The 19,507-nt window shown below is 43.5% G+C and overlaps 1 protein-coding gene across 4 annotated transcripts in view; it reads left to right on the top strand.

Annotated features, from left to right (window-relative positions):
• DNM1 (dynamin 1) overlaps positions 1-19,507 on the top strand; it is a 130,070-nt gene that overhangs the window by 89,830 nt on the left and 20,733 nt on the right. For all 4 annotated transcript variants that reach the window (XR_011559693.1, XM_070758794.1, XM_070758795.1 and 1 more), the window contains exons 15-16: positions 16,286-16,395; positions 17,519-17,630. Coding sequence is in view for 3 of the 4 variants with exons in the window: in XM_070758794.1 (XP_070614895.1) it covers positions 16,286-16,395; positions 17,519-17,630 (222 nt within the window). In the remaining variant the exon portion in view is untranslated. The remainder of the gene's footprint in view (positions 1-16,285; positions 16,396-17,518; positions 17,631-19,507) is intronic.

The raw sequence follows: 19,507 nt of genomic DNA, 5'->3' as shown, positions 1-19,507 counted from the left end.
CATTGAAAATGTAGAAATAATGTAATAACAAAAATGCTCCTATATCAGAAACTTTATGTGATAGAGCAAAACTAAGCATACTTTTGGAATCAGCACATCAAACTCCATACAGACTTTATTATTATTATTATTATTATTATTATTATTATTATTATTATTATTATTATTATTATTAGGATTTCTATGCCGCCCCTCTCCGAAGACTCGGTGCGGCTTACAACATATTAAAAAAACAGTAAATTACAATAAAATCAATCCAATATTACCTTTTCTGATGATTTTTCTGTGTAATCAAAGTCTTTAAATTTTTAAAACCACCCCCCACCAATGTCTAGGGAGATTTTCAAATCGCCAGATGCTCACCGTTGTCCCAAGTGCTTTTTTTCAAGAGGCAACTGGACTTTTTAATGTTTTTTGAAGATGTTTCGCTTCTCATCTCCAAGGAGCTTCCTCGACTCTGCTGAAGCGAAATGTCTTCGAAGAAAAACACCAGAAAGTCCCATCGCCTCCCAGAATCCGAAGGAATTGAGCGACTTATATATATAATAAATAAATCTAAACATTTAAATATGTTAAAGGGTTAAATAAAGTTCAGGAAGGAAGTATTTTTTAATAGGAAAGTGAACCCAAGGACAATGGGGCACCATCTGAGGTTAGTTGGGGGAAAGATCAGAAGCAACGCGAGAAAATATTATTCTACTGAAAGAGAAGTAGATGCTTGGAACAAACTTCCAGCAGACGTGGTTGGTAAATCCACAGCAACTGAATTTAAACATGCCTGGGATAAACATAGATCCATCCTAAGATAAAATACAGGAAATAGTACAAGGGCAGATTAGATGGACCATGAGGTCTTTTTCTGCTGTCAATCTTCTATGTTTCTATATTGTTGTGAGCCGCCCCACGTCTTTGGAGAGAGGCGGCATACAAATCTAATAAATTATTATTATTATTATTATTATTATTATTATTATTATTATTATTATTATTATTATTATGTCAGTACAACACAGCAAACGAGATCACTATGCTGGATTTTGTATTTCATCACCAGTGAGGCGCTTCCCAAGCACCTAGGGCTGCGTGATGTAGCGGCGAATTATATTTGCCGATCCCAGTAAAGCGGCCTTTTGCAATTGACAGATGGAGATTTTGTCAATTCCGATGGTTTTCAAATGTCCACTGAGATCCTTTGGTACTGCGCCCAGCGTGCCAAGTACCACTGGGACCACTTTCACTGGCTTATTATTATTATTATTATTATTATTATTATTATTATTATTATTATATAGAATCTTTTATGTTTCTATGCTTCGCTCAGAGTCCGTTTGGAATGTGAGCGCCATATAAATGCAATAAATAAATAAAATAAATTCTATAAATTAAAATAAAACAAGAGGCACCTTTTGAGCGAGGGGTAGGGGGGGAAAAAAAACCCTGATCTTTTTCATCAATATCAACTGTGATCCTCCCAGGGTGGTTCCGCTAATTCTCGAAAAACTCACAAAACTTTTTGCCAGTGTCCTTCTACTTTCTATCGAGAGGAAGACTTATCTCAGTAGCTCAGGTTGAGCTCCAAGCCATCCAGGTGATTCGAGAGACCTGGCTATGCAAGAGAATGGAGAACGGCAAGGCAGGCAGGAGAGAGAGAGAGAGAGAGAGAGAGAGAGAAGGACGGACGGTTGAAAGACGGGAGACCAATTTGAGACGGGACGGCGGGTCTGCAGCTGTGGAGTTCCTTGGCCAAGGCAAAACTTCTTGTTCCCCATCCCTGGCTTGGTGACACCAGAAACCGCCGCATATCCCAGCCCAGCCTAACCAATGTGCAGACTACTGTACAATCTAGTAGTCCTGAACAGGTAGTCCGAACACTGGGCAGACGGAGTGGATCTTCGCAGTCCAGACTTTGGATGGAGAACGGAGCGCTGGGGGGGGGGTCAAGAGTGGGGGGAGAAAGAGAGAGAGAGGCATCAAAGTAGTCCTAGAGAGGGTAGAAAAAGATGGATAGAAGGGATAGAGAGAGATCAAAATCTTGCATCCAGTGATGAAGACTTACTTTGGCAATGGAGAAGTGTAAAGATGTAGGTGGTCCTTTCAGCTTTTGAGATCTTCAGCTCTCTTCTTTCTCTAGCTACTTCTTCTTCCACTACTACTACTACTACTACTACTACTACTACTACTACTACTACTCCTTCTCCTTCTACTTCCTTCCACTTCTTCTTCCTTCTTCTTCTTCTTTTCTTCTTCTTCTTTTCCTCCTCCTTCCTTCCACTTCTTCCTCTTTCTTCCTTCTTCTTCTTCTTCTTCCTTCTCCTCTCCTTCTTCTTCCTTCTTCTTTCTTCCTTCTTTCTTCTTCTCCACCCAAGATCCTAAGAAGAGGGTTGGACGGAGAACGCAACAGACAAATCAAAATTTAAAAATCCTTCAAACGAAACAAGTCAACAAACAAATCGCCAATGTACGACACCGCTGCTTTCCCCAAAGGTAGACTCTTTCTCAAACATCAAGACTCCTGGTCCCCAGCCAATCCTTTCGGGCCCCAAACCATCCACATTTGCCTTTTTCTCCCCCCCAAAGCCTTGGGGTGTTTGGGGGAGATTTTGAGAGGAGGAGGAGGAGGGTTGGCCCCAAAGAAGCCCCCTTCTCACTTGGCATCCCAAGCGGCCGGTCCAGAAACCCTCCTGTTCAGTTCTCAAGCCGGCCACAAAGTTTGTTGACCCTCCTTGGCCGGTAGCCTGCGCCCATTCGCCTCTGGTGACCATCCGAGCGATCTGCCCCCCCTCTCCTTTGTGACCTCCCAACTGCCCCCCCTCCACCCCCCCAACCCCCCCACTCCCAGCATCTGGCACTCACTCGTGCCTCTTCCTCTCCTCCAGGCTTTTCGCACCCTCCCTCCCTCCTTCCTTCCCGCTCGCTTCTCCTTGGATTCTGTCTCAATTGACGTGGCAAGACTTACTTGCCTCCCGAGGAGGAGCTTGTCAATGGCTGAGAAGGGGTCAGAGTTCGGGAAGAACCCAGCCGTCTGGTGGGGGGGGAGAGAGAGAAACCCTCCCCACCTTGGAGCGATGTCATCCTCCCCCTTTTTTTTTGAGTGCATCGCTTCCATGTAGTGATTCCAGATGTTCCTTGGGCCATGTACTCTGCTTCCTCTTCGAGGCTGCCGGGAGGATAAAGAGGGCTTTATGTGTGATGCACAGACTCAACAGCGTGTGCCAGAGAGAAAGAGAGGCCAGAAAGGGAGATACAGTGCGCGCCAATCAGCTAAAAAAACGGAAACCAAATAAATGACTCTGGAAGGATGCCGCTGTCCTGGCTTCTCTTGCCCTCCACTGACAGAAACATAGAAGATTGACGACAGAAAAAGACCTCTGCCTTTATACCATTTCCTGTATTTTATCTTAGGATGGATATACAGGGTGCGTTGCAAAAGTAATACAATTTTTTTTAAAAGTATTTACTGCACAAACACTTAAAATTCTTCAAAGTACTGTCCTTGGGCCTCTACACATTTTTTCCAGCAACTCTGCCATGACCGGTACGCGCCCTGGTAGGTGTCTTCGGGGACCTCTCACAAACTCTTCGTCACAGCTGATTGGATCTCTTCTATGGATGAAAAACGCACCTTGCCACAAAAAGTTCCTGGCCAAACACCAGGTATCAACCCTGCCCCACCCTTCTATAGTCCTGACGTCTCCCCAGCAGACTTCTTTTTGTTCCCAGCCCTGAAAGGAACCCGTTTTTCATCCATAGAAGAGATCCAATCAGCCGTGACGAAGACCTTGCGAAAGGTCCCCAAAAACGCCTTCCAGGGCGTGTACCGGTCATGGCAGAGTCACTGGAAAAAATGTGTAGAGGCCCAAGGACAGTACTTTGAAGAATTTTAAGTGTTTGCGCAAATCTGTTCAATAAATTACTTTTTTAAAAAAAATTGCATTACTTTTGGAATGCACCCTATATATTAATCCCAGGCATGTTTAAATTCAGTTACTGTGCATTTACCAACCACATCTGCTGGAAGTTTGTTCCAAGCATCTACTATTCATTCGGCCAAATAATATTTTCTCACGTGGCTTCTGATCTTTTCCCCCAACTAACCTCAGATTGTGCCCCCTTGCTCTTGTGTTCACTTTCCTATTAAAAATACTTCCCTCCTGGACCTTATTTAACCCTTTAAGATATTTAAATGTTTCGATCATGTCCCCCCCCCCCCTTTCCCTTCTGTCCTCCAGACTTTGGAGAGGTGGGATTGGAAGATGTTTAGCAGATCGAAACCTGCTCGGACGGGAAGGAAATCCATTCAGAAATACTGTATACTGCTCAAAAAAAAAAATAAAGGGAACGCTTAAACAACAGAATATAACTCCAAGTAAATCAAACTTCTGTGAAATCAAACTGACCACTTAGGAAGCAACACTGATTGACCACCAATGTCATTTTGTTGTCAGCACATTCAACTTTGTACAGCACAAAGTATTCAATGAGAATATGTCATTCATTCAGATCTAGGAAGTGTTCTTTGAGTGTTCCCGTTATTTTTTTTTTTTGAGCAGTATATTATAGACCTGTTGAAGGTCAGCGTGGCCTCCATGAATAACATCTGGGGGTCAATACGTTTCCCACCCCACCTCGGGGGAATATTTTGTGAGGAGAACTTTAGAGGAGGCGTACAAAAGTTTCGCCAGGCCAATCCTGGAATACAGCCCATCCGTCTGGAACCCACACCGCGTATAGGACATAAACCTTCAGGACCGTCTTCCACCTCATGTATCCCAGCAGCAAGTTAGGTCCCAAAGAGTCGGCCTTCTCCGGGTCCCATCGGCCAGACAATGTCGACTGGTGGGGCACCTAGGGGAAGAGCCTTCTCTGCGGTGGCCCCGGCCATATGGAACAAACTCTCTCTGGCGATAAGTACCGCCCCCTCCCTCCTGACCTTTCGCAGAGCTTTAAAAACCTACTTCTGCCGGCGGGCATGAGGGCCAAGACTGTCTCCAGCCGATACGAGATATCAATGGATTGGATGAATGTGTGTTGTTGTTATTATTATTATTATTATTATTATTATTATTATTATTATTATTATTTATTCGATTTGTATGCCGCTCCTCTCTGGAGACTCGGAGCGGCTCACAACACAAAAAAACATGATACAAATCCAACAATTAAAAAAAGCAATTTTAAAACCCTACATATAAAAAACAATCATATGTGATTGTACATGGGCTGTTTTAATTTTTTTTTAGTAAATTCCCATAATCTTTTATAGTTATTTAGATTTCTTATATACAGTGTTCCCTCAATTTTCGCGGGTTCAAACTTTGCGAATGGCCTATACCACGGTTTTTCAAAAAATATTAATTAAAAATACTTCGCTGGTTTTTTTCTATACCATGGTTTTTCACGCCCAATGACATCAGACGTCAGACGTCAAAAACTAATAATTTTTGCAAATATATAGCAAAAAAAATTATTGTTAATAAATAACTATGTTTATAAATATCAGGATCACTAAGTGTCTTATTCAATGGTGAGTACCAGTAATAATGGTGAGTAAATGGTTGTTAAGGGAAGGGGAAATGGTAATTTAGGGGTTTAAAGTGTTACGGGAAGGCTTGTGATACTGTCCATAGCCAAAAATTGTGTTTTTACTTCCGCATCTCTACTTCGCGGAAATTCGACTTTCGCGGGCGGTCTTGGAACGCATCCCCCGTGAAAATCGAAGGAACATTGTATTGTTATATTCAATGTTGTACACCACCCCAAGTCACCTTGAGAAGGGTGGCATAGAAATATAATAAATAAATAAATATTTTTTTACTGACTAAGGACACTATTTTCCAACCCCCAAACTAAGGTTCATCTTATACTCCAAAAAATACGATACTTTATACAGTCATCCATCTCATGTTTATGTGACTCACTGCAGAGAAAGGAGGGGGGGAAATCTGGTTAACCCACCAGCATCCAAGAAGGAGATGGGTGGACATGTTCTTTTTTCTTTCTTAATGCGGTCATTGCATTTCGCAACTTTCCATAAATCAGAGATGTTTTTCCTCTCCTCTTTTCCAGATTCTCCTTGGGTCCACAGAATCATTCCCTTTTGTTTTGTTTTAATAATAATAATTAATAGTAATTTATTAGACTTGTATGCTGCCCCCTCCGAAGACTCGGAGCGGCTCACAACACAATGCAAAGCACAAATCTAATATTAAAAACAATGATTAAAAAAACCCATTATAAAAAACAGTCATACCATCCAATTAAACCATACATAGAATGAAATATCTAAGGGTCAGTTATGTCCCCCAAGCCTGATGGCATGGGTGGGTTTTCAGTAATTTGTGATTTCAAGAAAAATGTTAGTGTTTTTTCAACCCTACTTTTAAGCCAGTCACATGATCTTTAAGCCAGCCCTGGTCACATGATTGTCAAGCCACTCCCACCTGGTCACATGGCCGGCAAGCCACACCCATAAAATAAGCCATTCCCACAGTGTGGTAGTAAAAAAATTGGCAGCCCTTCACTGCTCATTGGCTCCTTCGCTGGTAACTTCTGAAAGCGTCTGCTCATGTTTTCTTGAAGAACAGAGTTGGGTGGGACCTTGGAGATCTTTTAGTTCAACCCCCTGCTCACACAGGAGACCACGTACCATTTCAGACAGAAGGTTGTCCAACCTCTTCTTAGTGTTGGAGCAACCACAAATTCTGGAGCCAAGTCATTCCACTGATTAATTGTTCTCACTATATCCGGAACAATGAATCAGTGGAACAACTTCTGAAGGCTTCGTTCTAGATTCTGGAGACTTCTTGACTTGGCTTCTTGGCCTTGTCTTGGCTATCTTGAGACTTCTTCTGAACTGGTGTGGCCTTATTCTACCTGGAAAGACATCTGAAGAGTCAGGGTAGCGCAGTGGTTAGAGTGCAGCGCTGCAGGCTACTTCAGCTATCTGCCAGCTGTAGTTCAGCAGTTCAAATCTCACCACCGGCTCAAGGTTGAGTCAGCTTTCCATCCTCCCGAGGTGGTCTCAGAGATAGTCTGGCCCTATGCCAGGTAGGGCTTAGGAGTCGTTGTAGGGCATAGGAGTCCATGTAGGGAAGACGGGAGTCCTTCGCTGAACCCACCCCTGGAATAGATGGAAGTCCATTTGGCCTCAAGAGCCCCTCTTGTATCCTACAAATGCGCCGCGGTGCCCTGAAGTTATGTCCCTTCTTCCTTTTGTTCCTTCTCAGTCCTGGGAGAGAGGGACACATGCATCTCTTAGTCCAAGGAGACAACAACTTTTCTTGAACCCACGGAACAAGGGGCCACAATCTCAGTTGGGGGAAAGATCAGAAGCAACGTGAGAACTTGACTGAAAGAGTCGTAGATGCTTGGAATGAACTTCCAGCAGACGTGGTTGGTCAAGCCACAGGAACTGAATTTAAACATACCCGGGATAAACATATACTACTTGAAAACATTAAAGAGAGCACTTAAACAACACAATATAACTCCAAGTAAATCAAACTTCTGTGGAATCAAACTGTCCACTTAGGAAACAACGCTGATTGACAATCAATTTCACGTGTTGTCAGCAGATTCAACATTGTACAGAACAAAGTATTCAATGAGAATATTTCATTCATTCAGATCTAGGATGTGTTCTTTCAGTGTTCTCTTAATTTTTTTGACCAGTGTGTATCCATCCCACGGTAAAATACAAGAAATAGTATAAAGGCAGACTAGATGGACCATGAGGTCTTTTTCTGCCCTCAATCTTTATTTTTTTTATTTATTCATTTGTCCAATACACAAGTATATAGGAAAAAAACAGACATGTGGTAATATAAAAAGGGTGAAAGTGGGCTTAGAGGAGAGGCTATATGAAAGAAAGAGAATATATATGATAAATGAGAGAAAGGAAAGACAATTGGACAGGGGACGAAAGGCACACCAGTGCACTTATGTACGCCCCTTACTGGCCTCTTAGGAATCTGGAGAGGTCAATCGTGGAGAGTCTAAGGGAGAAATGTTGGGGGTTAGGGGTTGACACAATTGAGTCCGGTAATGAGTTCCACGCTTCGATAACTCGATTGTTGAAATCATATTTTTTACAGTCAAGTTTTGCGCGGTTTGTATTGAGTTTGAATTTGTTGCATGCTCTTGTGTTATTGCGGTTGAAGCTGAAGTAGTCATTGACTGGTAGGACATTGCAGCGTATGATCTTGTGGGCAATACTCAAATCGTGTTTTAGACGCCGTAGTTCTAGGCTTTCTAGGACTAGGATTGAAACATCTTCTATGTTTCTATGTTTCTTACATGTCTGACTTTGCCCAAATCACGTCTTTCAGAACCGCCCAAAACTGGGACCGCTTCCTACATAGCATGAAAAATGAAGTGTGGCTTTTTGGTCCTCGGCCAAGAAGGGGGAAGGCCTCCTCCCTTCTCGCTGGCCCTAATCCTGCCTGCAAACTCTTCTCCCGCCCTTCTCCAATGCTCGGCGGGGACGGCCCCACCACAGACACCCGGCCTGATTGCTAACACATGGGCAGAAGGCTGGCGGCCAGGCCCCTTTGAAAAAAAACACAAAAAACCCAGGCCCCCTCTTTAACTTGAGCTCGCAACTCGCTTGCTTTCTTGTCTCGGTTGTTAGGAAATGAAGTCAGAGAGCCTTGATATAAAACAGGCTGGGCTGAAAGGGGAGAATGGGGTGGGGGGTTTGCAAAGAAGGGACGGGAGGGCCCCCTTGGGGGGAGGCAAAAAACGGAGTGGCAACACGCTGGAGCTTAAAACACAAAAAAAAGATGGTGAACTTGATAGCGGAGCTGTTGGGATAGCTTCACCAGGTTCGGGTCAACCTTGAAGGTTTTGAAATCCATTCCTCCTTGTCTTAAGAATTTGCCACAGCATTGACATTGTTTAGTCCAGTGTTTCCCAACCTTGGCAACCTGAAGATATTTGGACTTCAACTCCCAGAATTCCCCAGCCAGCAAATGCTGGCTGGGGAATTCTGGGAGTTGAAGTCCAAATATCTTCAACTTGCCAAGGTTGGGAAACACTAGTTTAGTCGATGGGACCCGGAGAAGGCCAACTCTGTGGGACCTAATTGGCCGCTGGGATTCGTGCAGCAGAAGGCGGTCTCGTAGGTATTCTGGTCCGATGCCATGTAGGGCTTTATAGGTCATTACCAACATTTTGAATTGTGACCGGAAACTGATCGGCAGCCAGTGCAGGCTGCGGAGTGTTGATGAAACATGGGCATACCTAGAGAAGCCCATGATTGCTCTCACGGCCGCATTCTGCACGATCTGGAGTTTCCGAACACTCTTCAAAGGTAGCCCCATGTAGAGAGCGTTGCAGTAGCTGAACCTCGAGGTGATGAGGGCATGAGTGACTGTGAGCAGTGACTCCCCCTGTCCAAATAGGGCCGTAACTGGTGCACCAGGCGAACCTGGGCAAACGCCCTCCTCGCCACAGCCGAAAGATTTGAAAGGGTTAAATAAGGTTCAGGAGAGAAGGTGCACACCAAGACAATGCCTGGGGAAGGCGAAAACAGCTTCCCCTGCACACCGGAGGCAATGTGAAAATGCAAAGAGCTACTGGGGAAAAATTAGAAACTGGTTAGAAGAAATCTTAGGGGAAAAAATGGGGAAAGGATTTAAGGTTAGTGATTTCTGACAGTCTCCAAACGGGTGAACAATACGGTCAGGCGATAGGGACAGCGAGTAGAATGCTTGGCTGCATAGCTAGAGGTATAACAAGCAGGAAGGGGGAGATTGTGATCCCGCTGTATAGAGCGCTGGTGAGATCCCATTTGGAAGACTGTTCAGTTCTGGAGATCTCACCTACAAAAAGATATGGATGAAATTGAACGGGTCCAAAGACGGGCTACAAAAATGGTGGAAGGTCTTAAGCATAAAACTGATCAGGAAAAAGACTTCATGAACTCCATCTATAGAGTTTGGAGGACAGAAGAGAAAGGGGGGGGTGGGGTTCGAAAAATTTAAATATGTTGAAGGGTTAAATAAGGTTCAGGAGGGAAGGTGTTTTTAAATAGGAAAGTGAACCCAAGGACAAGAGGGCACAATCTGAGGTCAGTTGGGGGAAAGATCAGAAGCAACATGAGAAAATATTATTTGACCGAAAGAGTAGTAGATGTTTGGAACAAACTTCCAGCAGACGTGGTTGGTCCATGCACAGTCACTGAATTTAAACATGCCTGGGATAAACATAGATCCATCCTAAGATAACATACAGGAAATAGGATAAGGGCAGACTAGATGGACCATGAGGTCTTTTTCTGCCGTCAGTCTTCTATGTTTCTATGTTTCTAAGCAACGTGAGAAAATATTATTTGACCGAAAGAGTAGTAGATGCTTGGAACAAACTTCCAGCAGATGTGGTTGGTCCCTGCACAGTCACTGAATTTAAACATGCCTGGGATAAACATAGATCCATCCTAAGATAACATACAGGAAATAGGATAAGGGCAGACTAGATGGACCATGAGGTCTTTTTCTGCCGTCAGTCTTCTATGTTTCTATGTTTCTAAGCAACGTGAGAAAATATTATTTGACCGAAAGAGTAGTAGATGCTTGGAACAAACTTCCAGCAGATGTGGTTGGTCCCTGCACAGTCACTGAATTTAAACATGCCTGGGATAAACATAGATCCATCCTAAGATAACATACAGGAAATAGGATAAGGGCAGACTAGATGGACCATGAGGTCTTTTTCTGCCGTCAGTCTTCTATGTTTCTATGTTTCTAAGCAACGTGAGAAAATATTATTTGACCGAAAGAGTAGTAGATGCTTGGAACAAACTTCCAGCAGACGTGGTTGGTCCCTGCACAGTCACTGAATTTAAACATGCCTGGGATAAACATAGATCCATCCTAAGATAACATACAGGAAATAGGATAAGGGCAGACTAGATGGACCATGAGGTCTTTTACTGCCGTCAATCTTCCATGTTTCTATGAAGCATGTGTAGTGTGTGTCCCCCCCCCCCAATTCCACGAGGCCTTTTGCTGTCTGCGAATCTTCTTACAATTGGCTCGATTTCTTAGGAAGAAACTTTCGGACGTTGAGCTGCCCCGCTGGCGGCTGGCTGGGCAAGCAAGCTGGGAAAGGGTTGGAATTAATCAGCAACGCAATTCTTAGTTTGGAGAAGGAGGGAGGGAGGGGAATCAAAATGGGAAGTCTGCAGGCTGAGTAGCCAAATACCAGGGTTGCTGTTATTTTGAAGAACGCCTGGGGCCTCCAGAAAATGAGAAGCAGAGAAGGAGGAGGAGGAAGAGTGGTGGCGGCAGCCCAGAAGTTGGCTTATGCAATCTCTTAGCCGCCAAGCCAGACAAAAAAAAAAAATTGACAAATCCAAGATGCTAAACATTGGGAAGAAACTCCTTCTGTTTGCCTGGTGGGTGTTTGAAGATGTCTCTCCTCCATCCAGGTCAGAATGAAGCATCTAGAAACATAGAAACCTAGAAGTCTGACGGCAGAAAAAGACCTCATGGTCCATCTAGTCTGCCCTTATACTATTTTATCAATCTGAAGTTAGTTGGGGCAAAGATCAAAAGCAACGTGAGAAAATATTATTTCACTGAAAGAGTAGTAGATCCTTGGAACAAACTTCCAACAGACGTGGTTGGTAAATCCACAGGAACTGAATTTAAACATGCCTGGGATAAACATATATCCATTGTAAGATAAAATACAGGAAATAGTATAAGGGCAGACTAGATGGACCATGAGGTCTTTTTCTGCCATCAGTCTTCTATGTTTTTATGTTTCCTGAAGCCTGAGAAGGTCAAAAAGGGCCTCCCTCCGTCTTCCGGAATGCCAAAAATCAACTGGAGCTGACATTAGGCAACGCATGCCACTTGGGTGCCATAGGTTCACCATTACAGATCTAATTGCTTTCTCAGTCCTTCTTTTCTTTCCAACCTACAGTTCAACGCAATTACCGTTTTTGTTTTAAATGATTGATAAAACGCACATTAAAAAAAAGACAACATCAAGAAAAGAAACAGTTAACAAATATGCGGCGAATAGCCTAAATTATTACATCAAAACTCTGCTGTTCACAAATTATTTAGTAGGTTTTCACGGGTATAGGTATGAAGGTCTTGGCATATTCGGGTTTCTTCCCATGTTTGCCCTAGCACAAGGACAAAAGCACCAGCCTGAACATGACGAATGGGACCTTGTCGAAATGTTTGCCAGGAATCTCTAAAACTTACACGGGAAGAAACCTGAATATGCCAAGACCTTCATATATATCTCACACACACACATATTTTATTTCTCCATAGGTTTTCCTTAATTTGAGATCTTGGTTCTCCTTTCTTCCCACCAGGGGTGTAATTTATTCCAAGTTTCATTTTTAAAATTTCAATTCAAGCGTTAGTCTGTCCGTCTCTGCGCACATTAGTATTATAGCAGTGATGGTGAATTTATGGCACAGGTGCCATAGGTAGCATGCAGAACCATATCTGCTGGCACGTGAGCCGTTGCCCTAGCTCAGCTCCAATGTGCATGTGTGTGCCGGCCAGCTGATTTTTGGCTTTCACAGAGGCTCTGGGAGGGCGTTTTTGGCTTCCGGAGAGCCTCCAAGGGGATGGAGGAGGATGTTTTTACCCTACCCCAGCTCCAGGGAAGCCTTTGGAGCCTGGGAAGGGAGAAATATAAGCCTACTGGGCCCACCAGAAATTGGGAAACAGGCCGATTCCGGCCTCCAGAGGGCCTCCAGGGGGTGAGGGAAGCTGTTTTCACCCTCCGCAGACATTGAATTTGGGTGTGGGCACTCGCGCATGTGCAATAGTGTGAATACACACTCTTTCGGCACCCGAAAAGGTTTGTCATCACTGTATCTCCGAGACTGCCTTCTGCCGCACGAATCCCAGCGACCGGTGAGGTCCTACAGAGTTGGCCTCCTTAGGGTCCCGTCGACCAAACAGTGTCAGTTGGCGGGACCTAGGGGAAGAGCCTTCTCTGTGGGAGCCCTGGCCCTCAGGAATCAACTCCCCCCAGAGATTCTCACTGCCCCCTCCCTCCTTGCCTTCTGAAAGAGCTTAAAAACCCATCTTTGCCGCCAGGCTTGGGACTCTTAGATCTTCCCCTAGACCACTGAATGCTTTAAGTATGATTGCAGCCATCTCGATCACCGGAACATAGAAACTTTAATAAAATCACTTAGCTTTCGTTAGCGTGCTGCTAACTTCGTCAGAGTTTTAAAATGCCGTGGGAGACAAACATCTTTATAAAGCATTACTCAGTCTGCTCATTGCCCGTGTCGAAAGCTAAGTGATTTTATTAAAGTTTCTATGTTCCGGTTATCGAGATGGCTGCTGCCTCATCATTCATATATATATATATATACACAAATCCAATTCAATTATATATTATAATTTTATATATATACAAATCCAATTAAATAACTAAATAAATAACTAAATAAATAACTAAATAAATAAATAACTAAATAAATAAATAAATAAATAAATAAATAAATAAATAAATAAATAAATAAATAAATAAATGCTGTTGATGTGGTTTACTTGGACTTCAGTAAGGCTTTTGACAAAGTAGACCATAACCTACTACTAAATAAAGTAGAAAAATTAAACGTATATTCCTTTTCTTCCAATATTGAGCATAGTCAAATCTTGCAGCGGTCACAATATGTAGCATTAGATAGGTGGTATTTTTTCTCATAGGTGTCCCTTGTTATCCCTAGTAAGAAAAATTCTGGCTTTAAGGTGTGTGTGTTTCCCCCCCCCCCCCCCCATTGTGACTTTTATTTCTTGTATTCCTATATGATTTCTCATCTCGGTAATGCATTCTCCCCGGCGTGAGTCCTTCCTCCTACTAAAATCATTTCATATTTGGGCTTCAGATCTATGGCACCTCGAAGACCTGCTTCCCTCTAGCAGAGGAGGCTCCGCAGCCCCTGAGCCCCATTTCCCAAGATTTAAGGGGTCACGGCCCCAAACATCTGGAAGAGACTTGGAAACCTGACTCTGGGCTTTTTTGTTTAGAAAAATAAGGCATCCATTTTTCCATGTTGACGCTTTCAAAAGTCGCATCTTTTAAAAACGGGCAGAAAGAAAATTCCTGGCGGCTACGCTCCTCTTAAAATAAAATGCAACCGAGGCGAATTTTGAGGCACGCCCTCATTTTTTGGGGGGGGGGGGGCACGGCATACTTGGAGAGGTTTTTTTTTAAATGGAGGAGTAGACAAGCTCATGGCCCGCAGGTCTCCCTTAAAAGCCGGAGGCCGCCATTTCCAAACGGGCCTTCTGGGACTCGTTTGGGCGTCTTATGCGGTTTTCCGTCTTCGTTCCATTCATTTTCCTGCTGTGAGCAACCTCAGTGCTTCATTTTTTCCAGCCAGGGCCCCGTGATGCATAAAACACCCTGCCAAGCGTCGATTCCTGGAGTCCAGGGGGGTCTTTGTTAGAAGAAGAGGTCCCCCTTTAGGATGCTTGCAAAAGTGATCGGCCTCCAGTTGTGCGCTGTTGCCGGTGGCGGGCCACTCTGAAGAGTAGTAATAAAATCGAAGATGAGTGCGCAGGTGTGCGTCCCTGACACGTGGACATGCGCCCCTGCATGAGATTCGGTTTCTTTTGGGGGGGGAGGTATAAGATTTTTATTTTTCTCCACCATAAAGTAAAACAATATATAGTTATAAACACAACAACAGTCACTCATGCCCTCATCACCTCGAGGTTCGACTACTGTAATGCTCTCTACATGGGGCTACCTTTGAAAAGTGTTCGGAAACTTCAGATCGTGCAGAATGCAGCTGCGAGAGCAGTCATGGGCTTACCCAGGTATGCCCATGTTTCACCATCACTCTGCAGTCTGCATTGGCTGCCGATCAGTTTCCGGTCACAATTCAAAGTGTTGGTTATGACCTATAAAGCCCTTCATGGCACCGGACCAGATTATCTCAGGGACCACCTTCTGCTGCGCAAATCCCAGCGACCAGTTAGGTCCCACAGAGTGGGTCTTCTCCGGGTCCCGTCAATTAAACAATGCCGCTTGGCGGGACCCAGGGGAAGAGCCTTCTCTGTGGCGGCCCCGGCCCTCTGGAACCAACTCACTCCAGAAATTAGAATTGCCCCCACCCTCCTTGCCTTTCGTAAGCTACTTAAAACCCACCTGTGCTGCCAGGCATGGGGGAATTGAGATACCCTTTCCCCCTAGGCCTTTACAATTTTATGCATGGTATGTCTGTATGTATGTTTGGTTTTTATATTAATGAGTTTTTAATCATTTTTAGTATTGGATTATTATTGTACACTGTCTTGTTATTGCTGTTAGCCACCCCGAGTCTCCAGAGAGGGGCGGCATACAAATCCAATTAATAATAATAATAATAATAATAATAATAATAATAATAATGAAGCATGAGATACAACACTTAATGATTGTCATAGGGAACAAACAAGCAATGAGGAAACAATCGATATTAATAAAAATCTTAAGGATACAAGCTACAAATTACAGTCATACAGTCCTAAGTGGGAGGATATGGGTGATAGGAATGATGAGCAAAAACTAGTAGTAACAGTAGTGCAGACTTAGTGAATAGTTCGACAGTGTTGAGGGAATTATTGGTTTAGCAGAGTGATGACGTTCGGGGAAAAACTGTTCTTGTGTCTAGTTGTTCTGGTGTGCAGTGCTCTATAGCGACATTTTGAGGGTAGAAACATAGAAACATAGAAGACTGATGGCAGAAAAAGACCTCATGGTCCATCTAGTCTGCCCTTATACTATTTTATCTTACAATGGATATACAGTATGTTTATCCCAGGCATGTTTAAATTCAGTTACTGTGGATTTACCAACCACGTCTGCTGGAAGTTTGTTCCAAGGATCTACTACTCTTTCAGTAAAATAATATTTTCTCACGTTGCTTTTGATCTTTCCCCCAACTAACTTCAGATTGTGTCCCCTTGTTCTTGTGTTCACTTTCCTATTAAAAACACTTCCCTCCTGAACCTCATTTAACCCTTTAATGTATTTAAATGTTTCGATCATGTCCCCCCTTTTCCTTCTGTCCCCCAGACTATACAGATTAGGAGATAGGTAGGAGATCTATTTCAATTCTGATTTTATTCGGATCCCATAGTTCTTACTTTCTGTTTATAGTCTTCGCAGTGTCCATTCCACCCCACATTAAAACAAAATAAAAATAAAGTCACTAGATGTTTTGGGACCCCAGCTGCCAGAATCATCAACCGAGAGATAGGTGGGTCTAGCTTTGAAATGACCTGTGGGTCCATGGTCTTTTGTCTTCTAGGAGAAAGAGAAGAAGTACATGCTGCCAGTGGACAATTTGAAGGTGCGCGACATTGAGAAAGGTTTCATGTCCAGCAAGCACATCTTTTCCCTCTTCAACACCGAGCAAAGGTAGGATCTTTGGTTATTACTTTTAAAGCCCTACCTGGCTTAGGGCCAGACTGCTACCTCATAACTCCCTGCGACCAATAAGGACCCACAGAGTTGACCTTCTCCGGGTCCCCTATACCAAACAATGCCGGTTGGCGGGGCCTTGGGGAAGGGCCTTGTCTGTGGTAGCTCCAATGCTCTGGAACCAACTGCTGCTAGAGACTCGTACTATTCCCACCCGACCAGCCTTCTGGAAAGCCGTTAAAACCTAGTTTTTCCAGCAGGCCTGGGGCCGTTAAGCTGATGTAGCCATGAATGATTGAGGGCATTTATGGTTTGTGAGGATATTAATGTATTTTTAATGGTTTCATTCTGCTTTACAATTGTAATTATTTTTTATATTATCTTATTATTGTTAGACACTGTATTTTATACTATATTTTTATGAGTATAAGACGCACCTTAGTTTTGGGGGAGGAAAATAGGGAAAAGAATCTGCTTACCATATATTAATCTATAGAATCCTTAGTCTGGTTATGTTCAACACATTATTTTATCCCTTGGTTAAGGCTTTAAAAAAAAACCTTATTCGGAAAGAGTAACAATGAAAGAACTTGCAAGCCAGTAAGAGCTGGGAACATCATTAGCACCTGGACCAAGTAGAGCAATGAAAAAAAAAGAAAAAAAAACCCTGCAAAGACTTAGGGCTTGGAAAACATTCTTTGCAGAGAGTAACAATGAAAGAGCTTGCAAGCTGGTAAGAACTGGGAACATTGTTAGCACCTGGTTAGGGCTGGAAATAAACTTATTCAGAGCAATGAAAAAACCCTGCAAAGACTTAGGGCTTGGAAAACATTCTTCACAGAGAGTAACAATGAAAGAACGTGCAAGGTAAGAGCAGGGAAGATCGTTAGCAGCTAGTTAGGGCTGGCGGGGGAAAAAAAGCTACATTCAGAGTATAAGACGCACCCAAATTATCAGCCTCTTTTAAGAAGGAAAAAGATGTGTCTTACACTCTGAAAAATATGGTAACTACTACTAATAAATAAATAAAATCTTCTTCTGGACTAGCTCAAGAGGTGACCTCCACCAGTAGGCAAGCCCGCTCAACGTTTCACCTCCTTTCCTTCTTCCCACCACCCAGGAATGTTTACAAAGATTACCGTCAGTTGGAGCTGGCATGTGAAACCCAGGAGGAGGTAGATAGTTGGAAGGCGTCTTTCCTGCGGGCCGGAGTTTACCCAGAACGTGTTGCGGTGAGTTGAGAAAAAATGGTGGAAACATGAGCGGGAGTGAAAGTTGAGATCAAACTATCTTGCCGAGAAACTGGATAAAACCCAGCTTAGTTCAGTGCTTGGCTAGAATGATAGCTGGTTTGGGGTGAAAATCAAGAAGAAGAGAGACAATTCTACTCTTCTTCATTTCCCCGAATTTATACAGAAGCTGTGTTCTTTGCAGGACGCAATCCATGGTGGAAAAGTCTAATTTTATTGAGTTAGGGCCCTCCTGGTTTAAAATTGGGAGAATCTACTGCAGGAGTGACCAACCTTGGGGAAATTGAAGACTTGTGTACCTCAACTCCCAGAACTTACACCGCATTTCAGATATAAATACATTAGAAAGTGTCCAGAGATACTTTACCAGAAGAGCCCTCCACTCCTGTACTCACAACAGAATACCATACGCAACTAGACTTACAATCCTAAGTTTAGTAAGCTTAGAACTACGTCGCCTTAAACATGACCTAAGCATAGCTCATAAAATCATCTGCTACAACGTCCTTCCTGTCGACGACTACTTCAGCTTCACACAACAGATACAGACTCAAAGTAAACCTTTCCAAACTTGACTGTAGAAAATACGACTTTAGCAACCATGTAGTTAATGTCTGGAACTCACTATCTGACTCTGTAAGTTTCGTCACCAATCCCCCCAAATTTTACCCTTAGACTATCCACTGTTGACCTCACCTGATTCCTAAGAGGTCAGTACCATTCCTGTCCTAATGTTTCCCTCTTATTCAGTGGTGGGCTACGAGCCGGAACGCTAAATTGCGCTCGCCACCGCAGCTCATAAGTTCTTGTGGGACCAGCGCAATTTTGCTGCTGCATCTATGGAGGTAGCAAAACCACGCATGGAGCCGCAGGTAAAAACCTCACCGAAACATGGACGCAATTTTGCTACCTCTACCAGTGCAGCAGCAAAATTGCACTGGTCCCGCAAAAACTTATGAGCCGCGGCGGCGAGCGCAATTTAGCGTTCCGGCTCGTAGCCCACTGCTGCTCTTATTAGTACCCATCTCATGTATATAAACAGCATGTGAGATTTGGCTTCTGTGCATGTGCAGCAAGTGAAATCATGTGCAAGGATGCGCACAAGACCGAGAGTTTGGCAATTTTTGGTGATATTTTTGCTTTCACGCATGCGCAGAAGTAAAAAAACATCGAAAATCGCTGAAATCTCACTCACGTGAGCATCCTCACTCAAGATTTCACTTGCGCATGCACAGAAGCCAAGTCTCATGCGGTGGCGCATCAGAGGCGCTCAGCTGCGCACCCATCTCAGAATATGCTACCGGGACGCAGCACCCAAGTACACTGACTGCTGCCCACCACTGATTATATCTACATATACTACCAAATTACCAATACGTACTTGACGAAATAAAATAAATAAAATTAAAATAAAATAAAATAAACTCCCCAACCCCAACTGGCTGGGGAAATTCTAGGAGCTGAAGTCCATAAATCTTAAACGTCGCCAAGGTTGGATATCCCCCAGGAGGGGAAGTCCGGGAATAACAATAGAAATTAGACTCTTGCAGAGTCTTTTGTTAAATGCACAGAGGCGGCCATGATGAGCTGCCATGTTGAATAGTCCACCGGAAGGACAGCAGCGCCATCTGTTGGCGAGACTCTGGAATAAACAGCACCTTCACTACACATGGTGTTCTCTGGTTAAAATGTCAAGTTTCTAACCCATTTTTCCTTGTCTTTTTTTTTAATTATTATTTTTATTTCTCTTTTTTTTTGCACACCCTCATCCAAATGTATATTTTATGGGTGTCAATCCCTCAGGTTTTGTCCGTTTGATGTTCAATCCTGCATCATGCACCAATGCTGAGAAAATGGCT

The sequence above is a fragment of the Erythrolamprus reginae genome, chromosome 8 (genome assembly GCF_031021105.1).
Source record: "Erythrolamprus reginae isolate rEryReg1 chromosome 8, rEryReg1.hap1, whole genome shotgun sequence".
Lineage (NCBI taxonomy): Eukaryota > Metazoa > Chordata > Lepidosauria > Squamata > Dipsadidae > Erythrolamprus > Erythrolamprus reginae.
Note: the sequence above shows the minus strand (reverse complement) of the source record. Positions and strands in the feature narration are given on the sequence as shown.